General features: G+C 41.9%; 1 protein-coding gene across 4 annotated transcripts in view; it reads left to right on the top strand.

Moving 5' to 3' along the window:
• Positions 1-12,425, top strand: part of sh2d4a (SH2 domain containing 4A) — a 62,952-nt gene extending 50,527 nt beyond the window's left edge. For all 4 annotated transcript variants that reach the window (XM_059965339.1, XM_059965337.1, XM_059965340.1 and 1 more), the window contains exons 6-9: positions 498-699; positions 3,970-4,097; positions 9,638-9,858; positions 11,718-12,425. In XM_059965339.1, the coding sequence (XP_059821322.1) occupies positions 498-699; positions 3,970-4,097; positions 9,638-9,858; positions 11,718-11,810 (644 nt within the window). In that variant the 3' untranslated portion in view covers positions 11,811-12,425. The remainder of the gene's footprint in view (positions 1-497; positions 700-3,969; positions 4,098-9,637; positions 9,859-11,717) is intronic.
• Positions 12,426-20,957: the final 8,532 nt, after the last annotated feature.

Raw genomic sequence — 20,957 nt, 5'->3', positions numbered from 1 at the left:
AATGATCCATTTAGTCCAACATCTTCTGCGTATTGGCAACTTATTTTTGTGGATTATTGAGAGGGCTAGGCCATTGGGTAGAGCTTAGTTATTCTGAACAACTAAATTCACCAAACTTCAGGCTTCATGATGACCAGTCAGTGGGTGTGTCTAAATAGACAAAATCAAAGTTTGCTATTTTTGGTTTCCGTTACAGGAGTGAGTGGTGGTATGAAATTTCTTTTTGGAAGTGCAACTACTGCTGTGAGGCTTTAAAAAAAAAAAAAAAAAATCACGTTTTTCCCTTTTTTAAAATTGTGTTTTGACTTATTTATGTTTTTTTTAAATTTATAAGTGACTTGACATGTGTGATACTATGTGCTGAGTATAGCTATTGTTTTGAATGCTGGGGGGGGATAATTTTATTGTCTGATCTTGTAGGTATCCGATGAAACTCTTGTGACAACTGAAACACAAACCCTTCTTGAACCACTCTTATTTCCTCCTTTCTCGGCCAGTAAGGAAATCCAAGGTAGCTGATGAGAGGCGAAGGTCAATAGCTAAACAAGCACGTGATGATTATAAACGGCACTCTCTGAAGGCGATCGAGAGGGGAAAGGTATCTGCAATTTCACAGAACTTTCAAAAGCTCCAGTCTCCAGCGAAACCTCCCGTTCCTCCACGTAGATTTGCTGTCAATCGTAAGGAGTGCAATGCAAAGTAAGTAATCTGTGAAGCATGACGTTAGTGGATATACTTTAACATCAGATATTTTGGGGCAATATTACAACTCGTATCTCTACCTGCTTAGTTTGCAACTACAAACATGACTGTCCATTTTAGTTCTTTATGTATTTTCATTTGTAATTTTGACAAGGATTTAAGTGTGTGAGCTGTGGAACCAGTTTGTTTTAGAATGTAGTTGCAATATTCTGTACTTTGTGCTGTATATGGAAACCTTTTTATATAAAGTGATTGGCTCCTGAGGCAGCTTTTGTGATTTTGATTGTCACGGTCTTTGAGAAACAAAAACATGCTCAATCTTGTTGCTCATGTTATCTTACTACTCATGGTTCTCAGCATGGGTCATTTGGTCTATACCTGGCTTGTATTCCAGTTGGTTGGTAAGGTGGTACATGCTGGCGACTCAGTGTTAGCCATGACAGCTGAAGGCTGAAGGCGCAGGAACTACAACACCTGCCTCTACATAGTATCTTCCATATGACGAAAAGCTCCGGACTCTGCTCATGGGAGCAGACTTGAAGAATGTTTGATGTTAAGCCATTTGAGAAATGCTCGTTGGTGTATAAAATCCAGGCTGGTGAGAAAGATTTGAGGAAAATGGCAGAGAAGCTTGGGAAGGAATCTCCAGACCCAGGGTCTGTACAGCAGAAGTCACTGCCAGTGATAGTGGGGTGATAACAATTGGAGTTTTGAAGGACTGAATGATTCAGGAATGAAGAAAGCAACAAAGGTGGGAAGCACGAGTTTAGAGAAGGATTCCAAAAATTAGTGATATTATAAAACTTCATGCCTCGCCTGGGGGTTTTTAGATAGGATATAAACCCACCGGATGTTGCATTGTTTTTGCATTAGATTCCTGGTTGTAAAGGGAAAAAAATAAGATGGGAGTATGTGATGGATGGATGTAGGGGAAAGAGACTTCGGAGTAGTTGTGACCAGACTTTTATCAGGAAGATGATGGGACTAGGACCAACCTGGTTTCACCCCTATTATCCACAGGTTGATGCCTGAATAGACGTTAATCCAATATTCTGTTCAAGCTCTGGAGATTAGCTTACCAAGTTAATTTTCTTCCCCTCTTTGTTTAGTTTTATCTTGGCCTGCGTGTGGGGAGGTCTGCTCCAAGATTCCTAACAATCCGGTCTCTTAGATGATGGGAGTTATCCTGAAGTTCCTCCTTAAGGCTTGCCTGATGCCCCACTTTCCTGCAAGGCAGGAATCTGTTCACTGTGGCGCACTGGCATCCTGTCCTCCAAACAGAACTGTTTCTGGGAGCTGCAAAGCTCTTGGTGCGTGAGCTGAAGTTCTGTAATGTAGTCTGTAGAGTAGAGGGTGGTAAAGTGGATATTTGCACATTGGGCTGGTTTCACAATTGTTAAAAGATATCCAGCAAAGAGAAGAAATGATCTCATTTTTCAAGAGATAATAGCAAATTTTTCCCCACACAGTAAATTGGGGGCCCTAACCATATCAGGTGGGGAAGGGAAGCAGAGTTGCTTGAAAAGTAAATCTAGATCTCTGCATTATGTGCTTTGTAGAGATATCTCAAGGGAAAACAGTGAAATAAGGGCTGAATTCTATACTTGGACAGTGGTTCTGAAGCTTCCTCTTGGCTCACACTATTCATTGTACACTTTGAAGTCCAAAGCTGTACTATTTTGTGTCCTGTTGTGAACTGTACCATGCTTGCTTAATATTAGTTCCGAGGCGTTATTGGTCTGCTTTTTATATACAGTGACGTATCGGCTGGAGAATTTCCTTCCTAATTATGTGCAACTCTGTATCACTTTATCGCCCCTTGACATTTTCCAGCAATACAGAATCTCCTAGCTGCAGCTACTCTGCTCAGCTTCCTCCAGTTCCCACATTTCAAAGATAAAATGTAGTTGCACAGCACGCAGGAAGCTGATGCAAATTTGCCCACGAGCCAGGCTGCAGTAACTTGGGATGAGCACGAAACATCATTTTAAACCACCCACTGTTCAAATTTCTCCCAAACTTGCCTTGAAATATCAACGTCAATCTCTTGAGGGAACCCTTCAGACTCTGGGGCAGCAATTCATGCATATGCAGAAACCTACCATCAAACATTGGATGTGAAAGCACTAATTAATATTTAAAGCACTCCATGACAAAATCCTGAAAGAGTAATGAGTGGTATACTTTCGGCCCTCCTTAGACGTGGGGGGGGTTGGTTCCAGGACCCCCCCGCGGATACCGAACAATGCAGATGCTCAAATCCCTTATATAAAATGGCGTAATACTTGCATATAACCTATGCACATCCTCCCGTATACTTTAAATTATCTCTAGATTACTTAAAGTACCTAGTACAATGTAAATGCTATGGAAATAGTTGTTAAGCTGTATTGTTCAGGGAATAATGACAAGAAAAGAAAGTCTGTACATGTTCAGTACAGAGGCAACCATTATAGCGCTTCTGGGAATGCTGATGCCGCCTCACAAGTAGTGAACAAACGAGACGTGAGGTGAACAGTGCTCATCTTCCGGGTTTTCCCAATCCGTGGTTGGTTGTATCCGCACATGCGGAACCCGCAGATAAGGAGGGCCGACTGTATTACCTGATCCTCTAGACCAAACCTGGAGACTTTATGGAAAAAGCAAGCTACAGGAGAAACTGTCCGGCAGCATCTGTAGAGGAAAATGGACAGACAGTATTTCAGGTCGAGGTGTTTAGTCTGGACTTCCAGTGATGTCACAGCTGCAGATGCATGGCCGTTGTCTTGCAACTGGATGCATTTGCTGCTGCTTTCCCGCCCCCCCCACCAGCTCACCCCCATCAGGGTTGGAATCAAGCTTTTAAGTCTATTAATACCAGAGTGAGAGTAACCTTATTATCCCAACTATTGCTGTATAGTTCTGTAGTCTGTGGAGAGGCTACGAGAAAAGCAGCAAGAGGGACAGGAGGCTGAAATTAACAATCTTTCATTTCCCTTGTATTTTGGAGCAAGAGAATGTTTTGTGCGGTGGTATATAATTATGAGTCATAACTGGTGATTTCTCTAAAAAGGCTTTATCCAATGTGAATGAGATGTGGTGGCTGATAACTGTTCATCCACTAGGTCCAAAGGCCTGTTCCTTTTGTGCAATACCTCCTACATATTGATCAGTACAAAAACAGATGAAGCATCAGTTTTATTCCAGGAAAATTAGGATGTTGGGAACTGCAGCCTAAAGGAGCCCCTGGCTACAGTTGGCTGATGCCATTGCCTGTTATCTCTACAGAACAGAAGCACAGCCGCCAAAACCGAACAACAGTAGGGAGAGCATCATCAAATGGTTCAAAGAACAGCAGATCCCACTGCGAGCTGGATATGAAAAGCACAGTGATGTCATAGCTCCCTGGTTTCATGGTAAGCTATTGAAATCTTACTTTTCTTTTTTCACTCTTTGCTTTCATCCCTTCCCCTCAAGTGTGGTTTGGTCTGTTAGCAGGGTGTCAATGAGTGTATCATCACTGACTTGAGTATTTCTGCAGGAGTAATGTGTATGAGTCCAAGTGTAGGTTGCACAACTTGGGGAGGAGCCTCTGCTGTCTTGTCAGTGTAGCTGAGGGAATCCACTCCAGAGACTACACACTGCAGATATCTTGCAGGGGCAATGAAGGAAATTAATATTTACTGAGGATATTAGTGTGAGTGGTGATTAGTAGTGGCAGGGGTTTGCAGAAGGGGACATCGCTTCAGGAGTGCCTTTTGGATAATCACCTTGTTTATCTGTTTCATCAATGGGAACCTTTCTCCTTGAGGTCAAAACTGGGGATGTTTGCTGATTACCCAATGCTGAGTTTGATTTGCAGTCCCTTAGCAAGTGAAGCAGTAGGCCTGCATACAGCAAGACCCAGACAGCATTCATGCGCCAGTTGACCAGCGACAAAAAACATTGGCACCACAAAACAAGATTATTACAAGATTCAGAAAGCCTAACCACCTACTCTTTACCTTCAATGCCATTGCTATTGTTCAGTCCCTGATTATCACTGTCAACAGTCACATGGACTAGCCACATAAGGCTGGGTGAGATGTTAGCTACACTGTAGCAAGTAATGGCCTGTCATTACTTCCTACAAGCCAAACCCAATATGAATGGCTCTGATGTTTCATTCCCAGGTGAGCTCACTCCTATGCATGTTTTGAAAGGGAAAATAAAACTACATCTACGCAGTTCTCTGCAGCATCTGGTGACCCTGCGATCTCTGAAAGATGTTCTGACATCAACCTCCGAGGCAAAGGGTGAACCCCCGCAAGGCATCAAGCCCTGATAATGTACCTGGTAGGGCCTGAAATCCTGTGCAAACCAAGCGGTGGGTGTGTTCAAGGACACCTTCCGTCACACTGCTGCAATCAGAGGTTCCCACCTACTTCAAAAGTGTTACAGTCATATGCCCAGTGATCCTCATATCTACTGTGATGAGGTGCTTTGAGAGGGTCAACTCCTGCCTGGCAAAGACACAAACATGCTGCAATGTGTCTATCATCGCAATTTGTCTACAGCGATGCAATCTCACTCACTCTCCATTTGGCCTTGAATCTCCTGGACCTTCGGAATATCTACATCAGGCTGCTGTTTATTGATTACAAAACAATGTTCAACATCATTGTACCTTTGGTACTAATCAACAAGCTCCAAAACCTGGGCTCTGAATCTCCATCTGCAACTGGATCTTGTCTTCACTGGGAGACCACAGTCAGTGTGGATCGGATATAACCGCTCCTCTTGCTGACACACTGGCACACCTTCAGGATGTGTGTTTAGCCCAATGCTCTGCTCTCTCTACATCCATGACTGTGTGGCTAGACTATTTATAAGTTTGACAATGTTGCCAATATTGTTGGCAGAATTTCAGATGGTAAGGAGGAGGCATACTGAAGTGAGCTGGATCAGCTGTTTGAACTCTGTCACAACAGCCTTGAACTGATTGTGGACTTCAGAAAGGGCAAGTTGAGGGAACACATGCCAGCCCTCCTTGAGGGATCAGCCATGGAAAGGGTGAGCATTTTCAAGTTCCTGGGTGTTAACGTCTCTGAAGATCTATATTGGGCCACAGCATATTGATGCAATTACAAAGAAGGCATGACAATGGCTATATTCCATAAGGAGTTTTGAAGAGACTTGGTATGTCAGCAAGGACTCTAGTAAATTTCTACAGATCTACCATGGGAGCATTCTAACTGGTTGCATCACCATCTGGTCTGGATGAGCCACTGCACAGAATTGAAACAAGATGCAGACAGTTGCAAACTCCAGTGTCCATGGACACTGGCCTCCCCAGCATCGAAGACATCTTCAAAAGGTGATGCCTCAAAGGCTGCATCCACCATTAAGGACCCTGTCACCCAGGACATGCCCTCTTCTTATTCGTATCATTGAGGAGGGACAGGAGCCTGAAGACACTCAATATTTTAAGGACTGCTCTTTTTATCCCCTTTGCTGTCAGATTTCTGAATGGACAAGGAAGCTGTCTCTGCTACCACATATTTTTGCTCTATTTTTGCACTATATTGTTTATAGTTTTGTCATTAGTATTGCATTGTACTGCTGAGGCAAAACAACAAATTTAATAACATGCCAATGATGTTAAACCTGATTCTGAAGCATTTAGAGTCAAACACCACAAATCCTTTTTTTTTGCCATCTATAAGGCACAAGTCAGGAGTATGATTAGCTGTTCTGTCTTAATAGTGTCAGACTTCTTGAATTGGAGCTATACTTGTAAGGGCAAGTGGGGAGCTCCAGGAAATGCACATGGTATCAGCAGAGAAATAGTACATTTTCAAGTTGGGATAACCTGCGCTTCCTGCTGTTTTGTCCTTAATGGCTGCATCATTAACAGCTGATACTAGAATATTCTTGGCAAGCAATTGTTTAAGGTGTAGAGTTGTTATTGTAGATTAACTTTCTTGTGCTTAGAATTTTGAATATAATCACCAACGTGTATTTGTTCAGTAAATTTTCTAGTATTGTAGTTGATTCTGTTTGCCAAGTCTGGAGGTTAGGTTGCAAATGTTTGTTATCAGTTGAGGTGACATCAATATGCAATTAAGTTGATTCTGTGTTTTCCAGAAGCTTCTTAATTTTTCTGCAAATGCCAAACCACTTGAATCTATTTCATTATGTTACATCTTATCAATGAAATTTGCTTACCACTCTAGTCTGAGATAATTGTTAGTATAAGATAACCACACTTCTTTGTTCTTTGTCATTGTTCCTGTAATATTTGATTAAATGGTCATAAGGTCCAAGCTTTTGTGCCTCATTCTTGATTTCTGAAGAACCACCGGATCAAATTAACCGTATCCATCACAACTGAAATGAATCTTATAGATGGTACACACTGCAGGCAGGGTAACATGGAGAATGGGGTTCAAATTAAGTGGGCCCTTTTGTCCTAGATGGTGTTGAACTTGAGCATTGTTGGAGTTGCCTCCAGTTGAGAATATTTCATTAATCTTTGGGGACTTGAGTCACTTCCCACAGATGCCCAGTCTCTTGGTTGCTCCTTAATAAACACAGTATGTAACATGTTCAGTTGACTTCCTGTCAAAGATGATCCCCAGGTTGTTTTTGGTGAGACTTTGATGGTTATACCATTTGAATGCCAAGGAGTGATGGTGGTGGTATTAGCCACTGATCATTGATTAGTTACATGGAAGGAACGCTAGACATTATACAAAAGGGGCAGTGAGATCAACCTGACTTGCTACATATATTTTAACCATGTGACCATTTCTGATGAGTATTCGGAACTATTGTTCCTGAGATGCACCTTGGTGCTGGCTTTACTAGATGAAGTAGTTTATTTCAATACTCAAAAACAAGTCTCTACCCAAATTCTACAAAAAATATTGAATTAATAGCTGAAAGGAGAATTATTGAAACATTTTTTAAAAATGTAAGGCTCAAACAAAATTTTCAAATGTAAAGCTTTACAACTTGGAAAAACTGCAAATCAATAAACTAAAATTTAACCTTTGAAAGAAAAGCAAGCAAAGTCGGCTGGTGGTGCAGTGAGATCAGCGCTGGGCTCGAGAACGGAGGTTCCTGAGTTCGATTCAGTGATCGACCACTCCAAAGCGCGCTCTCCATCCGTGCCAGGTTAATGTCGAGCTCGCAACTCGACCTCATTTAAAAAAAACACTGCCACCTCCAGTTTAAATTCCCACGTGGAATATTGTAGAGGATCAAATTCCCAAACCCAAACCCGAAGTTTGTGTTCACCTGTAATCTATTATCATCTGATGAGAAGTTTGTTTCCCTCACACACTAGTCAAATTCATTAGCTCTGTTGGTTTTATTTTGGGAAGTTCATGACTTTTGGAACATTTTTCTTTAACTTTTGATGCAGAATAAACCCTTGGTTTAAAGGTTTACGCCATTGGCAACTTTGTACTTTTCCTTTTGTCTTCTACTCATGGCTTGCCTGCATCCCTCACTCCCATTCATTGGAGACTTGTGTCAGGGTCCCAGCCCTTTTGCACAAGTCATTGAAGACAACAACAATAGCTTGATTACTCCCATGAAAGGAATCTTCAGCAGCTCCAGCAAATAGAATAACCCTGTAATGATCCATGAGGGCAATAATCACAAGACATTGAAAATGTAGACTGCTGGCATCTCTTCCTTTGTTCCTTTGTGTAGCAGGGATCTTCACAGCTGTGGTTGTATTCTCCCTTTCAAAGCATGCATAGAAGGCATTGAGTTCATCTGGTAGTGAAGCATCACTGCCATTCATGCCATTGGGTTTCACTTTGTAGGAAGTAATGTCTTGGAAACACTACGAGTTGCCGTGCATCCGATGTCGCCTCCAACATCATTCGAAATTATCTCTTTGCCCTTGAAATAGCCTTCTGCAGTTCATACCTGCTTTTCAGTAGGCTAATCAGTAGATTAGCTTATCTTTTGAGTTTTTTTCCTACACTAAACTCTTCTCCCTTGATCTGCAAATCTTCACCTTGAAATAATCATCAACTGAACTTTCTTAGCCCTATTTAGCAGAGGATCCCAAAGAGTCATTTGCCTTCAGCTGAAGAAATAACTTCTCATCGCTCATGAATAACAAGCATTTTTTAAAAATATTAAAAATACAGAATGTTGGAAATACTCAGCAGATATGTCAGCATTTATGGAAAGAGTTCTGACAAAGGTTCTTTGACCTGAAACATTAATGTTAACCTTTCACTTACTGAGTGTCTCTGGTATTTTAGATTTTCTCATTACAGGCATCCCAGCCAGGGGAACCATTGCCACCTCATCTATCCTATAAAGCACCATTTTAAAAACTGAGGTGAACTCACTGAAACGTGCATCTTCTATAGTCCGGATCGTGCAGTTCCAGCCTGATTGATCCAGCCTCTTTCTCCCCACCCCTCCCCCGCATCAACCTCCTACAAAAAGCCTAGGATTCTCTGATTTTTTTTTTAAATTAAAAAAAAACTAGAGAAACTGGAAGGAAAATTGGTGAAAAGAAATATCTTAGACAGTGGTTAGATGCACAGCCTTTACTAGCAAAGGCAGATTGAATTGTGTTCAAAAGTATCTGAGGATGAAGTATGCAGGGTGATTTATGGAGAAGGCTGGTACTGGGTCTACTAAGATTGCCATTGCCTGGGTTGAATAGCCTTATTCAGTGCAGCACCACTGTGTGACTTTCTACCCTAAATCTGTTTCCTTCCTTGTGACTCTTGACCTTTAAACCCAGTTTTTTTTGCTTTTCAAAGTTTTGTATCTTGAGGTCATTCAAGGCAGCTAGGAATTGCAGGTGACATTTTTTATTTATGGGAGGTTTAGGATTGTGTAGTTTGGTCATAGAGTATCTAATTCTACACAAACTGAACCACTGGCCAAGACTGGGGCCTAGCTATGAAGCATCCACTGAGTACCAGTTTATTTTTAGGCATTATAACAAGACGAGAGGCTGAGGACCTCCTGAAAAAGAAGACAACTGGATCATTCCTAATCAGAATTAGTGAGCGGATGATTGGTTACTGCCTGTCCTATCGAAGCAGTGATGGGTACAAGCATTTCCTGATTGACTCCTCCAAGGACTCATACACATTCTTTGGTGTAGACCAGTTACAGCATGCAACACTTGCAGACTTGGTAGAGTACCACAAGGTAAGAATTATTCTCTATTTTGCTCAAAAATCAAAAGTCACAGTGCAAGAGGGTATTTTTCCCATTGTGTCAATGTTGAGTCTTTAAAAGTGTAATCTATTTCCTATTCTTGTGTCTTGTGCTCCTTCCTACCCACTTGAAGTATCATGCCAGAAGAAATGGGAGCAAAAGTAGGCCATATGGCCTGTCGAGTTTGCTCAGTCATTTGATCGTGGCTGATTTATTTTCCCTCTAATTCCATTCTCTTGCATTATCTCTAACCTTTGATGTACTTACTACTCAAGAACCTATCGACCTCTGCTTTAAGTATATTCAATGACTTGGTCTCCACAGCTGTCTAGGGCAGTGAATTCCACGGACTCACCAACAGGAGGAGGTGATTCATTTCATCCTGCTGCCATTTGAATGGGATCCTGGCCAATTTGACATTCCTTAGTCCACTTTCCAGTTTTTGCTTTCCCTAATCCTGATAACCGACTGAAGTATTAAAAACTGTTTAGGGGGATTCAAATTATAACTTTAAGCCCTAATGTAGTAACTGTTTATTGTTGTCGAGTGTAACACGATGCAGTGAAAAGCTGTTTTGCTTACTGTTTATACAGACCAAATATTACATAATGCATTGAGGTAGAACAAGGTAAAACAGTAATAATGCAGAGCAAAGTGTAATAACTACACTCAGTGCAGTGCAAGTAAACAATAAGGTGCAAGATCATATCGCGGTAGAGTCCATTATATCATATTGTGGAACCGCTTAATAGTCGTGTAACAGTGGCATAGAAACTATCCTTGAGCCTGGTGGTATGTGTTTTGTTTATTTTCTGCCTGCAGGAAAGGAGAAGAAAGAATGATTGGGGGGTGGGGTCTTTGAATATGCTAATAGTTGCTTCACTGAGGCAACAAGAAGTGTAGACAGTTGATGGAGGGGAGGATGATGTACTGAGCTATAGCCACCAGTTTGCCGTCTCATGCAGAGCAGTTGCTATACTGGACCCATTGTGCATCTACACAGGATGCTTTCTATGATGCACAGACCAAACATTGGTTTGGGTTGATTTGGGGGTGGGGGGTGTAAAAGCCAAATTTTGACCTGAGGAAGTAGAAGCATAGGCGAGCTTTTTTGGCTGTGGCGTCTATGTGTTGACATCAAACTCTTCCAATCAATGTGTGAATGTAAAGTTAGATACAGGGCCATGTGACATAGGAGCAGAATTAGGCTATTCAACCCATTGAGTCTGAACCACCATTCCATCATGGTTGATTTGTTATCCCCCTGAGCTTCATTCTCCTACATTCTCTCTGTAACCTTTGTCACCCTTCCTACTCAAGAACCTATCAACCACCACTTTAAATAAACCCAATGACTTGGACTCCACTGCTGTCTGTAGCAATGAATTCCATAGATTCACACCCTCTGGCTAAAGAAATTCTTCCTCATCTGTTCTAAAGGGACGTCCTTGTATTGATCTGCTGTCCCCTAGTCCTAGACTCTCCTCACTATAGGAAACATCTTCTGCACGTCCTCTATCTAGGGGTTTCAGTGAGATTCCCCTGCACCCCAGTTCTCTAAACTCCTGTGAGTACAGGCCCAGAACCGTCAAACTCTCCTCATATGTTAACGCTTTCAATCCTGAGATTATTCATGTGAACCTCACGCAGTCTGACCAATGCTTTATAAAGCCTCAGCATTACAGCCTTGTTTTTATATTCTAGTCTTCTTGAAATGAATGAGATGTGAAGTAATGTTGAAACTTGTTTGTAATTTGAAATGTATTGCATAATTTTAATGCCTTGAACATAATGATTGATTTGGCTGCGTGCTGTGATAGTTTCCTAATCTTTAACCTTACTTTTGTCAGGATGAACCAGTCACATTTGCAGGTGCTGAACTCTTGCGTGAACCTTGTGGCCAACAGGGTGACCCTCCAGACTATGACTATCTCTTCAACTGAAGCCAAACATCCAGCAATTGTGACCATTATGGACCGCCTTCATTTGAGTGAAGAACTGGGTGAAGTTATTGAGCTTGCCAATTATGCTTCCTCTGAGAAGCTCTAGCATTGTAGAAAAGGAGGGGAGGGGAAGCTTGGAATCAAAATAGACAGTATTTGTTCATCTATATTTTTACAGAACAAGTTTACATTCAAGTTGAAAATCAGTTACATTTTCAGAAGGACCATGTTGCAATGGTGCACACCTGGTATATTACAGATTAAGAATCCTTTCTGTAGAGTTTGAACTAAACTATGCAAGTACACTTAAATTACCAGTAGATGAAAAATACATTGTACAGTTAATTTGTATTCTTCCCCTTGTTGATTGATGGGGTTACACTAGTGATGCAAGTCTCTTAATCTTATCAGTATGTTGTGAAAAAAATGTATTTTCATACAGCTGCCAATTTTTTAAATGATTGTGCTGTCTGCATAATTTAGGAAAATAAAGGGAAATTGAAGAACCATGTGTTCTAGACAGTTAAGTAGGATAATTTCTAAAAATTATCTAAGCCATTGAATTTTCCAATTATTGTTGTACTTTGTATTTAATAAAGTGGAACGATGACTATAGTTAATCCTTCTGTTAAATGCCTGGGTATTCCAGTCACCAGTGAGGCTGGTCTACAAAGAATGCATTTAGCTAATTCAGTTGCCTGATTTATAATCAAAAATGGAATTTGTTGGGTAAAGGCAGCTGGATCCTTAACAATGGGTCTTTAAGTGGTGTATGGTCTGCCTAACGAAGCAAGATGTAGGTCATCTTGGGAATGTGCAGCCATTCAGTTACTGAGATCCACAAGTGATGCCTGATCTGTAGTTTCATTTTAAAATTTCTGATATCCAATGTAAGTATGTTTTCTCCATTTTTTGGTTAAAGCCTGCTAGATCAGGAAGGCAACTTTGTTGGCATGGATGAGCTGGGTTGAAGGGTCTGTTCCTATGCTGTACACTCTAGTGACGGCAAGTTATTTTCAGCTTATATTAAAAAATAATTAGCTGCTTAGGCTACATCTGGGGTGTTGTGTTAAATTCTGGTTGCAGAATTTAAAGATGGAGACTTTGGAGAGGGTGCAGCAGAGGTTTTACTTGGATTAGAGAGCGTGACTACAAGGGGAGGTTGGATAAACTTGGGCTGTTTCCTCTGGAGTGGTGGATGCTGAGGAAAGGCATGACAGGTTTGGAAAATTTATGCAACTCATTGATAAGCAGCCAGTATGTTTTCCCTGGGGTTGAAATGTATAATACTCAAGGTCATGCATTTAAGGTGAGAAGGGGGAAGTTCAGAGATCTGCTGACTTGCTAGTGATGGAGCAAATATGATAGTTGTTTAAAGATTTTCTTAGATAGGCACATGGATATGCAGAAAATGGAGGAGTATGGGTATTATGTAGGTAGAAGCAATTAGTTTAGTTAAATATTTAATTATTTCACACAGCATCATGGAGTGATTTATTTATTCCCCCCCCCCCCCCCCAACTTTCTTACTCTGGCTCCTCCTCATTTTTTTTTTCCAGTCCTGATGAAGGGTCTCAGCATGAAATGTCCATTATACTCTTTATTTCCATAGATGCTGCCTGCCTGCTCAGTTCATAGAAACATAGAAAACTTAATATAGGCCCTTCGGCCCACAAAGCTGTGCCAAACATGTCCTTGCCTTAGAAATTACCTAGGGTTACCCATAGCCCTCTATTTTTCTGAGCTCCATATACCTGTCCAGGAGACTCTTAAAAGACCCTATTGAATTCACCTCCACCACCGTCGCCGGCAGCCCATTCCACACACTCACCACGCTCCGTGTTTTTGAAAAAACAACTAACTTACCCCTGACATCTCCTCTGTACCTACTTCCAAGCACCTTAAAACTATGCCCTCTCGTGCTAGCCATTTCAACTCTGGGGGAAATAGCCTCTGACTATCCATACGACTAATGCCTCTCATCATCTTGTACACTTCTATCAGGTCACCTTTCATCCTCCATCACTCCAAGGGAAAAAGGCTGAGTTCACTCAACCTATTCTCATAAGGCATGCTCCCCAATCCGGGCAACATCTTTGTAAATCTCCTCTGCACCCTTTCTATGGTTTCCATATCTTTCCTGTAGTGAGGTGACCAGAACTGAGCACAGTACTCCAAGTGGGGTCTGACCAGGGTCCTATATAGCTGCAATATTACCTCTCAGCCTTTAAACTTAGTCCTACAATTGAAGGCCAATGCACCATATGCCTTAACCACAGAGTCAACCTGCGTAGCAGCTTTGAGTGTCTTATGGACTCGGACCCCAAGATCCCTCTGATCCTTCACACTGCCAAGAGTCTTTCCATTAATACTGTATTCTGCCATCATATTTGACCTACAATATGAGCCACCTCGCACTTATCTGGGTTGAACGCCATCTGACATTTCTCAGCTCCGTTTTGCATCCTATCAATGTCCCGCTGTAACCTCTGACAGACCTCCCCACTATCCACAACACCCCCAACCTTTGTCATCAGCGAATTTATTAACCCATCCCTCTATTTTCTCATCCAGGTTATTTATAAAAATCATGAAGAATAGCGGCCCAGAACAGATCCCTGAGGTCACCGACCTCCATGCAGAACATCTACAGCCACTCTCTAGATCCACAAAGCAATGTCCCCTTGGATCCCATGCCTCCTTACTTTCTCAATAAGCCTTGCATGGGGTACTTTGTCCTCCAACAATTTGAATGTTGCTTGGATCTGCAGATTTTCTCTGGTTTGTCATGGGGTATATTGTTCTGTTGTGACCTGTCCATTAATCTAACTGTATTTGATTATTTCTGCTGCTCTAATAATCGTGGGCATCACCATATTATGCCTTGTTTCCTTTCACAATAAGTGATGCACATAGGATATTACAAATGGTGCAATCAGCTATTGTGCTAGAATTAAACTATATGAAAAAAGCCTGCACAATTGTGAATGTTAGAGGCTGCTTGACCAAGATCCTGATCTGAAATGGTTTCCTTCCTTTTGATGTCTGAGAGATGGGCCTCCTAGCTTAGCTGGCTGTCCAAACTATCAGAGATTGAATGTATCTGGTACTGAGGAATATTGAAAGCTGTTTGAAATCACTGATTTAAAATGTGTACATTTGACCCTAAGCCATGCACCAATATGAAGTCCAAATTCAAAAACAAATAAACTGCAAATTAAATAATACTACTTCAATGAAACTCTTCATTCAACAGAGTGGAAACCCGTTCCTGCAATGGCCAACCTAGTGTAGGGTTTGTCAACCTTCTTTCCCTGAATACACTAACCTCCCCATCTCCTCTAATGCCACCAGTTCTAATCCTATATCTTCATCATATCCCTCTATCTTCCTCGTATTCATGTGCCCATCTAAATGTCTCTTTAAAAACCCCAAATGCATTTGCCTCTACCACCATATCAGAAAATGTATTCCTGGCATCCACTTTCCTAAGTATATTAAAAAAGAATAACTCTTGCCCCTTGCATCCCCTTTGGAGGTGAAGGGATAGGTTCAATGCATGCCCTCTGGAATTGGACATTTCCATCCTGAGGGAAAATTATACTCCTTGTCTACTCTGTCTAAGCCCCTCAATCTATTAAACATCAGTCAGATCTCTGCTCAGCCTCTGCTGCTCCAGAGAAAACATGCGCTGTAATCCAGGCAGCATTATGGGGAAACCTCTTCAGTACCCCCTTCAAGGCTTCAATATCCTTCCACACGTGGGGCAACCGGAACTGTATGCAATATTCCAGATGTGGCCTAACCACAATTCTATAAAGTTGCAATATAGCCTCTTGACTTTTGAATTCAATGCCTTTACTAATAAAAGCAAGCATTCCATAAGCTACCTTAACCACCCTATCGACCTGTGTAGCCACTTGCAAGGAGCTATGAATTTGGACCCCAGGATCTCTCTGCTCAGCAACATCATTCAGGGTCTTACCCTTTAACAGTGTACTGGCTCCTTGCATCTGCACTATCAAGATGCATCTCACATTTATCTGTCATCTGCCATATCTGCAACTGATCTTGGTATCATCCACAAACTTGCTAACCTACCCATCTACATTTTCAGCCAGGTCATTTGTATACATCAGAAAGAGCAGAGTTCCCAGCACAGATTCCTGCAGAACTCCACTAATTACAGACCTGCAGCTTGAATAATTCCCTTCGATGACTACCCCGTCTTCTATGCATAAGCCACCTCTGAGTCCAAACATCCAGTTTGCCACAAACCCCATTCATCCTAATCTTCTGGATTAGCTTCCCATAAGGGACTTCATCAAACAGTGTACTAAGATCCATGTAGACAACATCCATAGTTCTATCCTCATCAATCACCCTCATCACCTTGTCAAAAAACTCAATCAAGATGGTAAGATGTGACTTCTTCTGCCATGCTGACTCTCCTTAATTAGCCCATCGGTTTCCAAATGCTCACATATCCTATCCCTAGGAACTCCCTCCAGCAATTCCCTGCACTTGATGTGAGACTCACTGCTCTAGCTTCCAGGATTTACTCTTGTTCTCTTAAGTACAAAAGTTCTCTTGTTCTCAGTCCTCTAAGGCAGAACATTCTGTCTTTGCTAGTGCCTTACCTTTGTCCCTCTTTGCCTGTGCTTCTGAGTTCCATACCCAGCACAAAGCTAAACTCTTCCTTCACCTCTGTCTCTGACCCCACTTTGTTGGTAAGAACTACCAACCCCACCCCACACCACACCTGCAGTTCTCTTCCTTGAACACCCTGCTCTGATTCTCTGCCTGCCCTGGATCTTTTCATCTCTAATTGTTGATGAGGCATCAGCTGGCTTGGTTTCACTCGTCTCACCTCTTCAAACCTTGCTTGCTCTGGATGCACTCGGCTCCACTCTCCACATAGAATCCCAACCTCACCATCAAATCAGCAGACAAATGGGGTGCTGCTGTCGTGCAGTGGACTGACCTCTTCCTTGCTGAGGCCAGGCAGCAACTCTCTGAGACATCCTCTTACTCCATCAGAAAATTGTCTGCAACACCATCACCAATCTTATCATCTCTGGGGGATCTTCCTTCCAGACACAATACTCATTGTGCCCTTGCCCCACACTCCTTATCCTACCTCCTACCCTAGCTCCACAAACCTAACTGTCCAGGTCTGTCTATTCCTGCCTCACTAAACTTGTGTCAGCATATTTTGTCTCATTTTTATCCATCTACATCCACGACACTTCACATGCTCTCAATCTCCACAACTACTTTCAATTCCCTGGTGGCCCTCCTTGCTACATTTTCACCATCAATGTCCAGTCCCTAAACTTTTCTATCCCCATCAAGAAGGCCTTGAAGCTCTCCACTGCTTTCTTGACAGCAGACCCAACCAGTTCCCCCTCCACTACCACCTTCCTCTTTCTGGCAGAAATTATCTTCAAGCTCAACAATTTATTATGCATGCTTCTCCAAAGTAGAGTTGTAGCCATGGGCCCTAGCCAGGCCTGCCTGCCTTGTTGGCTACATGGAACAGTTCATGTTTCGAACCATCCTTGGTGATGCTCTCCAACTCTTTCTGTGCTGCTTTGATGTCTGCATTGCTGCTGCTTCATAAACCAATACTGAGCTAGTCAATTTGCCTCCAGCTTCCACTGTTACCTTGATTATATCTCTTCTCATCATGCCTCCTGTAAAAACTCATTTGGATTCTTTAAGCCACAGTTCTTCGTCTCTGCCATATCTATTCCCAGCATGAGGCTTTCCCTCTCAGGACCTCAGATGTGCTCCTCCAAAGAAATGGGTTCCCTTCCTCCATCATTGCACCTTCACCACCATTTCTCGGACATCTGTGCTCAACTCATCCAACTGCACCTTTACAAGGGTAGAGTTCATCTTGTCCTTGCCTACCACCCCATGAGCCTCCATATCCATCATTCTCCAAAACATCTGCCATCTTCATTGAGACTGTGCCACCACGTTCATCTTTATCTCCACCCTGCTCTTCTACAGGGTTTGTTCTCTATGATCCCTTTGTCCATTCATTCCTTACCACAAATTTCCCCCTCATAGTTGCAAGCAACAGAAATGCTACAACTACGCAATCACCTCCTACCTCATCTCCATTCAGGGCTCCAAACAGTCCTTCCAGCTGAAGCAACCTTCACCTATGAATCTGTTGGGCTTGTCTACTCTATCCAGTACTCCCAGCGCAGCCTCCTCTACATTGTGAGATCTGACGTAGATCAGGCAACTGGTGGCTGACCACTTTGATCCCTATTCCCATTGACGTGATGGTCCATGGTCTCCTCTTGTCAAAATAAAGCCATTCAAATTGGAGCAACATTTCATATTTTTCCCCTTCTTCCTCTTACCCCACTCTGGCTTTTTACTACTTCTCCTTATCTGCCTATCATCCCCCAAGTACCTCCTCTTTCTCCCATGGTCCAATCTCTTGCTCTATCAGATTCCACCTTCTTCAGTCCGGACGAAGGGTCTCAGCCTGAAACGTCGACAACGCTTCTCCCTATAGATGCCACCTGACCTGTTGCATTCCACCAGCATTTTGTGTGTGTTGCTTGAATTTCCAGCATCTGCAGATTTCCTTGTGTGTTTGTTCTTCAGCCCTTTGCTTTTTCCACCTATCATCTCTCACCTTCTTACTTCAACTTTCTTCTTTCACCCACCTGACCTCACCTATCACCTTCTAGGCTATCCTTCCCCCTCCTCCCCACCACCTTATTTGTTGCATCTTCCCCCTTCCTCTCCAGTCCTGGTAACGTTTTCAGCCAAAAATGTTGACGACTACTCCACAGATGCTGTCTTGTGTTCCTGAGATCCCTAGCATCTTGTGTGTTCTCTTTTGTCTAGGCCTAGTGGCAGAGTGCATTTTGAAACTTGCTGGTACTATTGACCAGCATGTTCTGGGATTCCCTAAATACAACTGCAGCAATCTAAACAGCCTGGACTGCTGTTTAAATCCAGGATCTGGACAACATGTTGGCGCACAAGTAAAGAGCAATCCACTTACCCTAGCTTAAACTGGACATGTCAGTTTGGAGGAAGTTTTTTTTTACCTAGGAAGTGTATGATCCAGGAAGTAAATGGCTGTACCTACTATCTCACTGACTCATTGAATAAAACTGTTCGTATTATGGGCAATCGAGTTCTGCTACTGAATTACTGCTTGCAGTAATTCAAATGGCTGTAGCATTTGTTGTGTTACTGCCTTCATTAAGCAGCTGCAGTCCCTCATTACAGCTGCTTTGCACCTCTCCACTTCCATTAATAGCACTGATTTATTAATGAGACCGCACAGATAGCATAACTTGGGTGTGGTTCGAGGAGACAAGAGATTGCTTATGGTTCGGCTTCCAGCATTTGCAATCTGTGGAGGTAAATTGGTTACTGATGTTGCAGCTCAAAACTGCGTCAAGACTAATGGCAGAGATAGCCAGCACAAGTCTTTATCATTGTTATGAGTACCAGTGGTATAGATAAAATGGATGGGCAGACCTGAAGTCAAAATAAACTGCAGATGAAATAATAACAGAAGATAGCAGCAACACATCACAATTCAGGCTGTATCTTTGGATCTCAGCATCCATCGGACCTGAGTTACAATCCCAACGCTATCAGTTTTTAAGATTGATCTTGGTGGTCAATGTTACTGTAACATCTGGAAGGGTTATAAAATATGTTAAAAATGTACCTCTAAAAATAACTAACTGCCATTCCCATCAATTGGAAGCCAAATCCACTGAGAAGAATAGTTCTGTACATTTATTGTGAAACCTGTTCAGCATTTACAAAAGCCAAAAAGCATTATTTTAGCTTGTCCAAATTCAATAACTGTAGTATTTAAAATGTCATAAATTATTTGCCTTTTGAAATGTGATACAATAGAAATCTGAATAACAGGGAAGTAAAATGTAATTTTAGAATTTTCAAGCAAAACATTCTCCAATGGAATTTGGTACAGCTGAGTTAAGTTTTATAGCTGCAGGAATATTGAACCAGGCTTCAAAGTACTAGGTGTCAAACATTGCATGATGAAGTGTAGCTGGGGTGTCTATAAGTATTCCTTAAAACTTGCTTTCCACCCTGGTGCATATTCTTTGAAAAAAATTTAGTTTTTAACCATTAAAATTTACTGTTATATTCTGACCATCTTTAAAAACATGGGGTAAATCAAAAGTTTTATTATGTTATAAATCATTTTAGCTCCTCAGGCAGAGATCCCTTAAATATGTCTTATCAGTCAATATCTTCAGCCTTCAAATGAGTTTGGCTTCTTTATATTTCAGACAGTAGCTATCATATGAAAATCATTGAGAGAATTTGTCAGTGTATAGAAACAAGCAGCCTAGTGTGAGGGACAGTGGATCTCAGAAGCTGAGCATAGACGTCCTACTGTTCTTCAGGCACAAATACATTCCAGTAGTGGTTCAGTCACAAGGCAGTTCGAGTGTAGTCATGGGGTTCAGAAGCCAGCAGGAAATTAACATAAGATCACAGTAAAGCACATTCAACAGATGACAGATTGTACATTTGGAATTCGCTCTGGGTGGGTCACACCAAGTTAACTTGAAGTTTATGCTGTGGCCACAGACCACTGGTTTCTAACCCGAGATACACAACCTCACTGCTGACCGGGAGTTGGGAAATAGGTGCCTAAGGCTACAGGGAGTCCTAGAGGTTTTAATAAAGAATATAATCTTTATAGAAAGTTAATGAAAATGAATATTCCCAGGCTGTTGTTTACACCAGCTTTTGGGCTGTTCGCATTCAGTAGGAACACTTTGAAAAGGACAGTGATGGGAATAAGTTTCCAAGGGGGTTGGGGCATTAATAGTTAACTAAGTGTGAACAAGTACATATGAAGAAGTTTTCTGTGGAGCTAAGTACAATGACTAGGACACAAATGCTCACTGAGAGTCACGCTTAAAGCAATTACTGTAAACTGAAACCATGCAGCTTTACAACCGAACTTCGTGGATTGTGAAATCTTTTGACTAAGATGATGGGGAGAAAAATATTCTATTTATAGGAGTCATTGAACAAAAGAAAAGCAGCTAATTTTAAGGTCATGGTAAAAAGACTAGAGAAGAGGTTTGGTTTTGTGTTAATGTCATGAGCATG

Source organism: Hypanus sabinus, chromosome 3 (genome assembly GCF_030144855.1).
Source record: "Hypanus sabinus isolate sHypSab1 chromosome 3, sHypSab1.hap1, whole genome shotgun sequence".
Taxonomy (NCBI): domain Eukaryota; kingdom Metazoa; phylum Chordata; class Chondrichthyes; order Myliobatiformes; family Dasyatidae; genus Hypanus; species Hypanus sabinus.
This window is presented reverse-complemented; position numbering and strand designations above follow the sequence as displayed.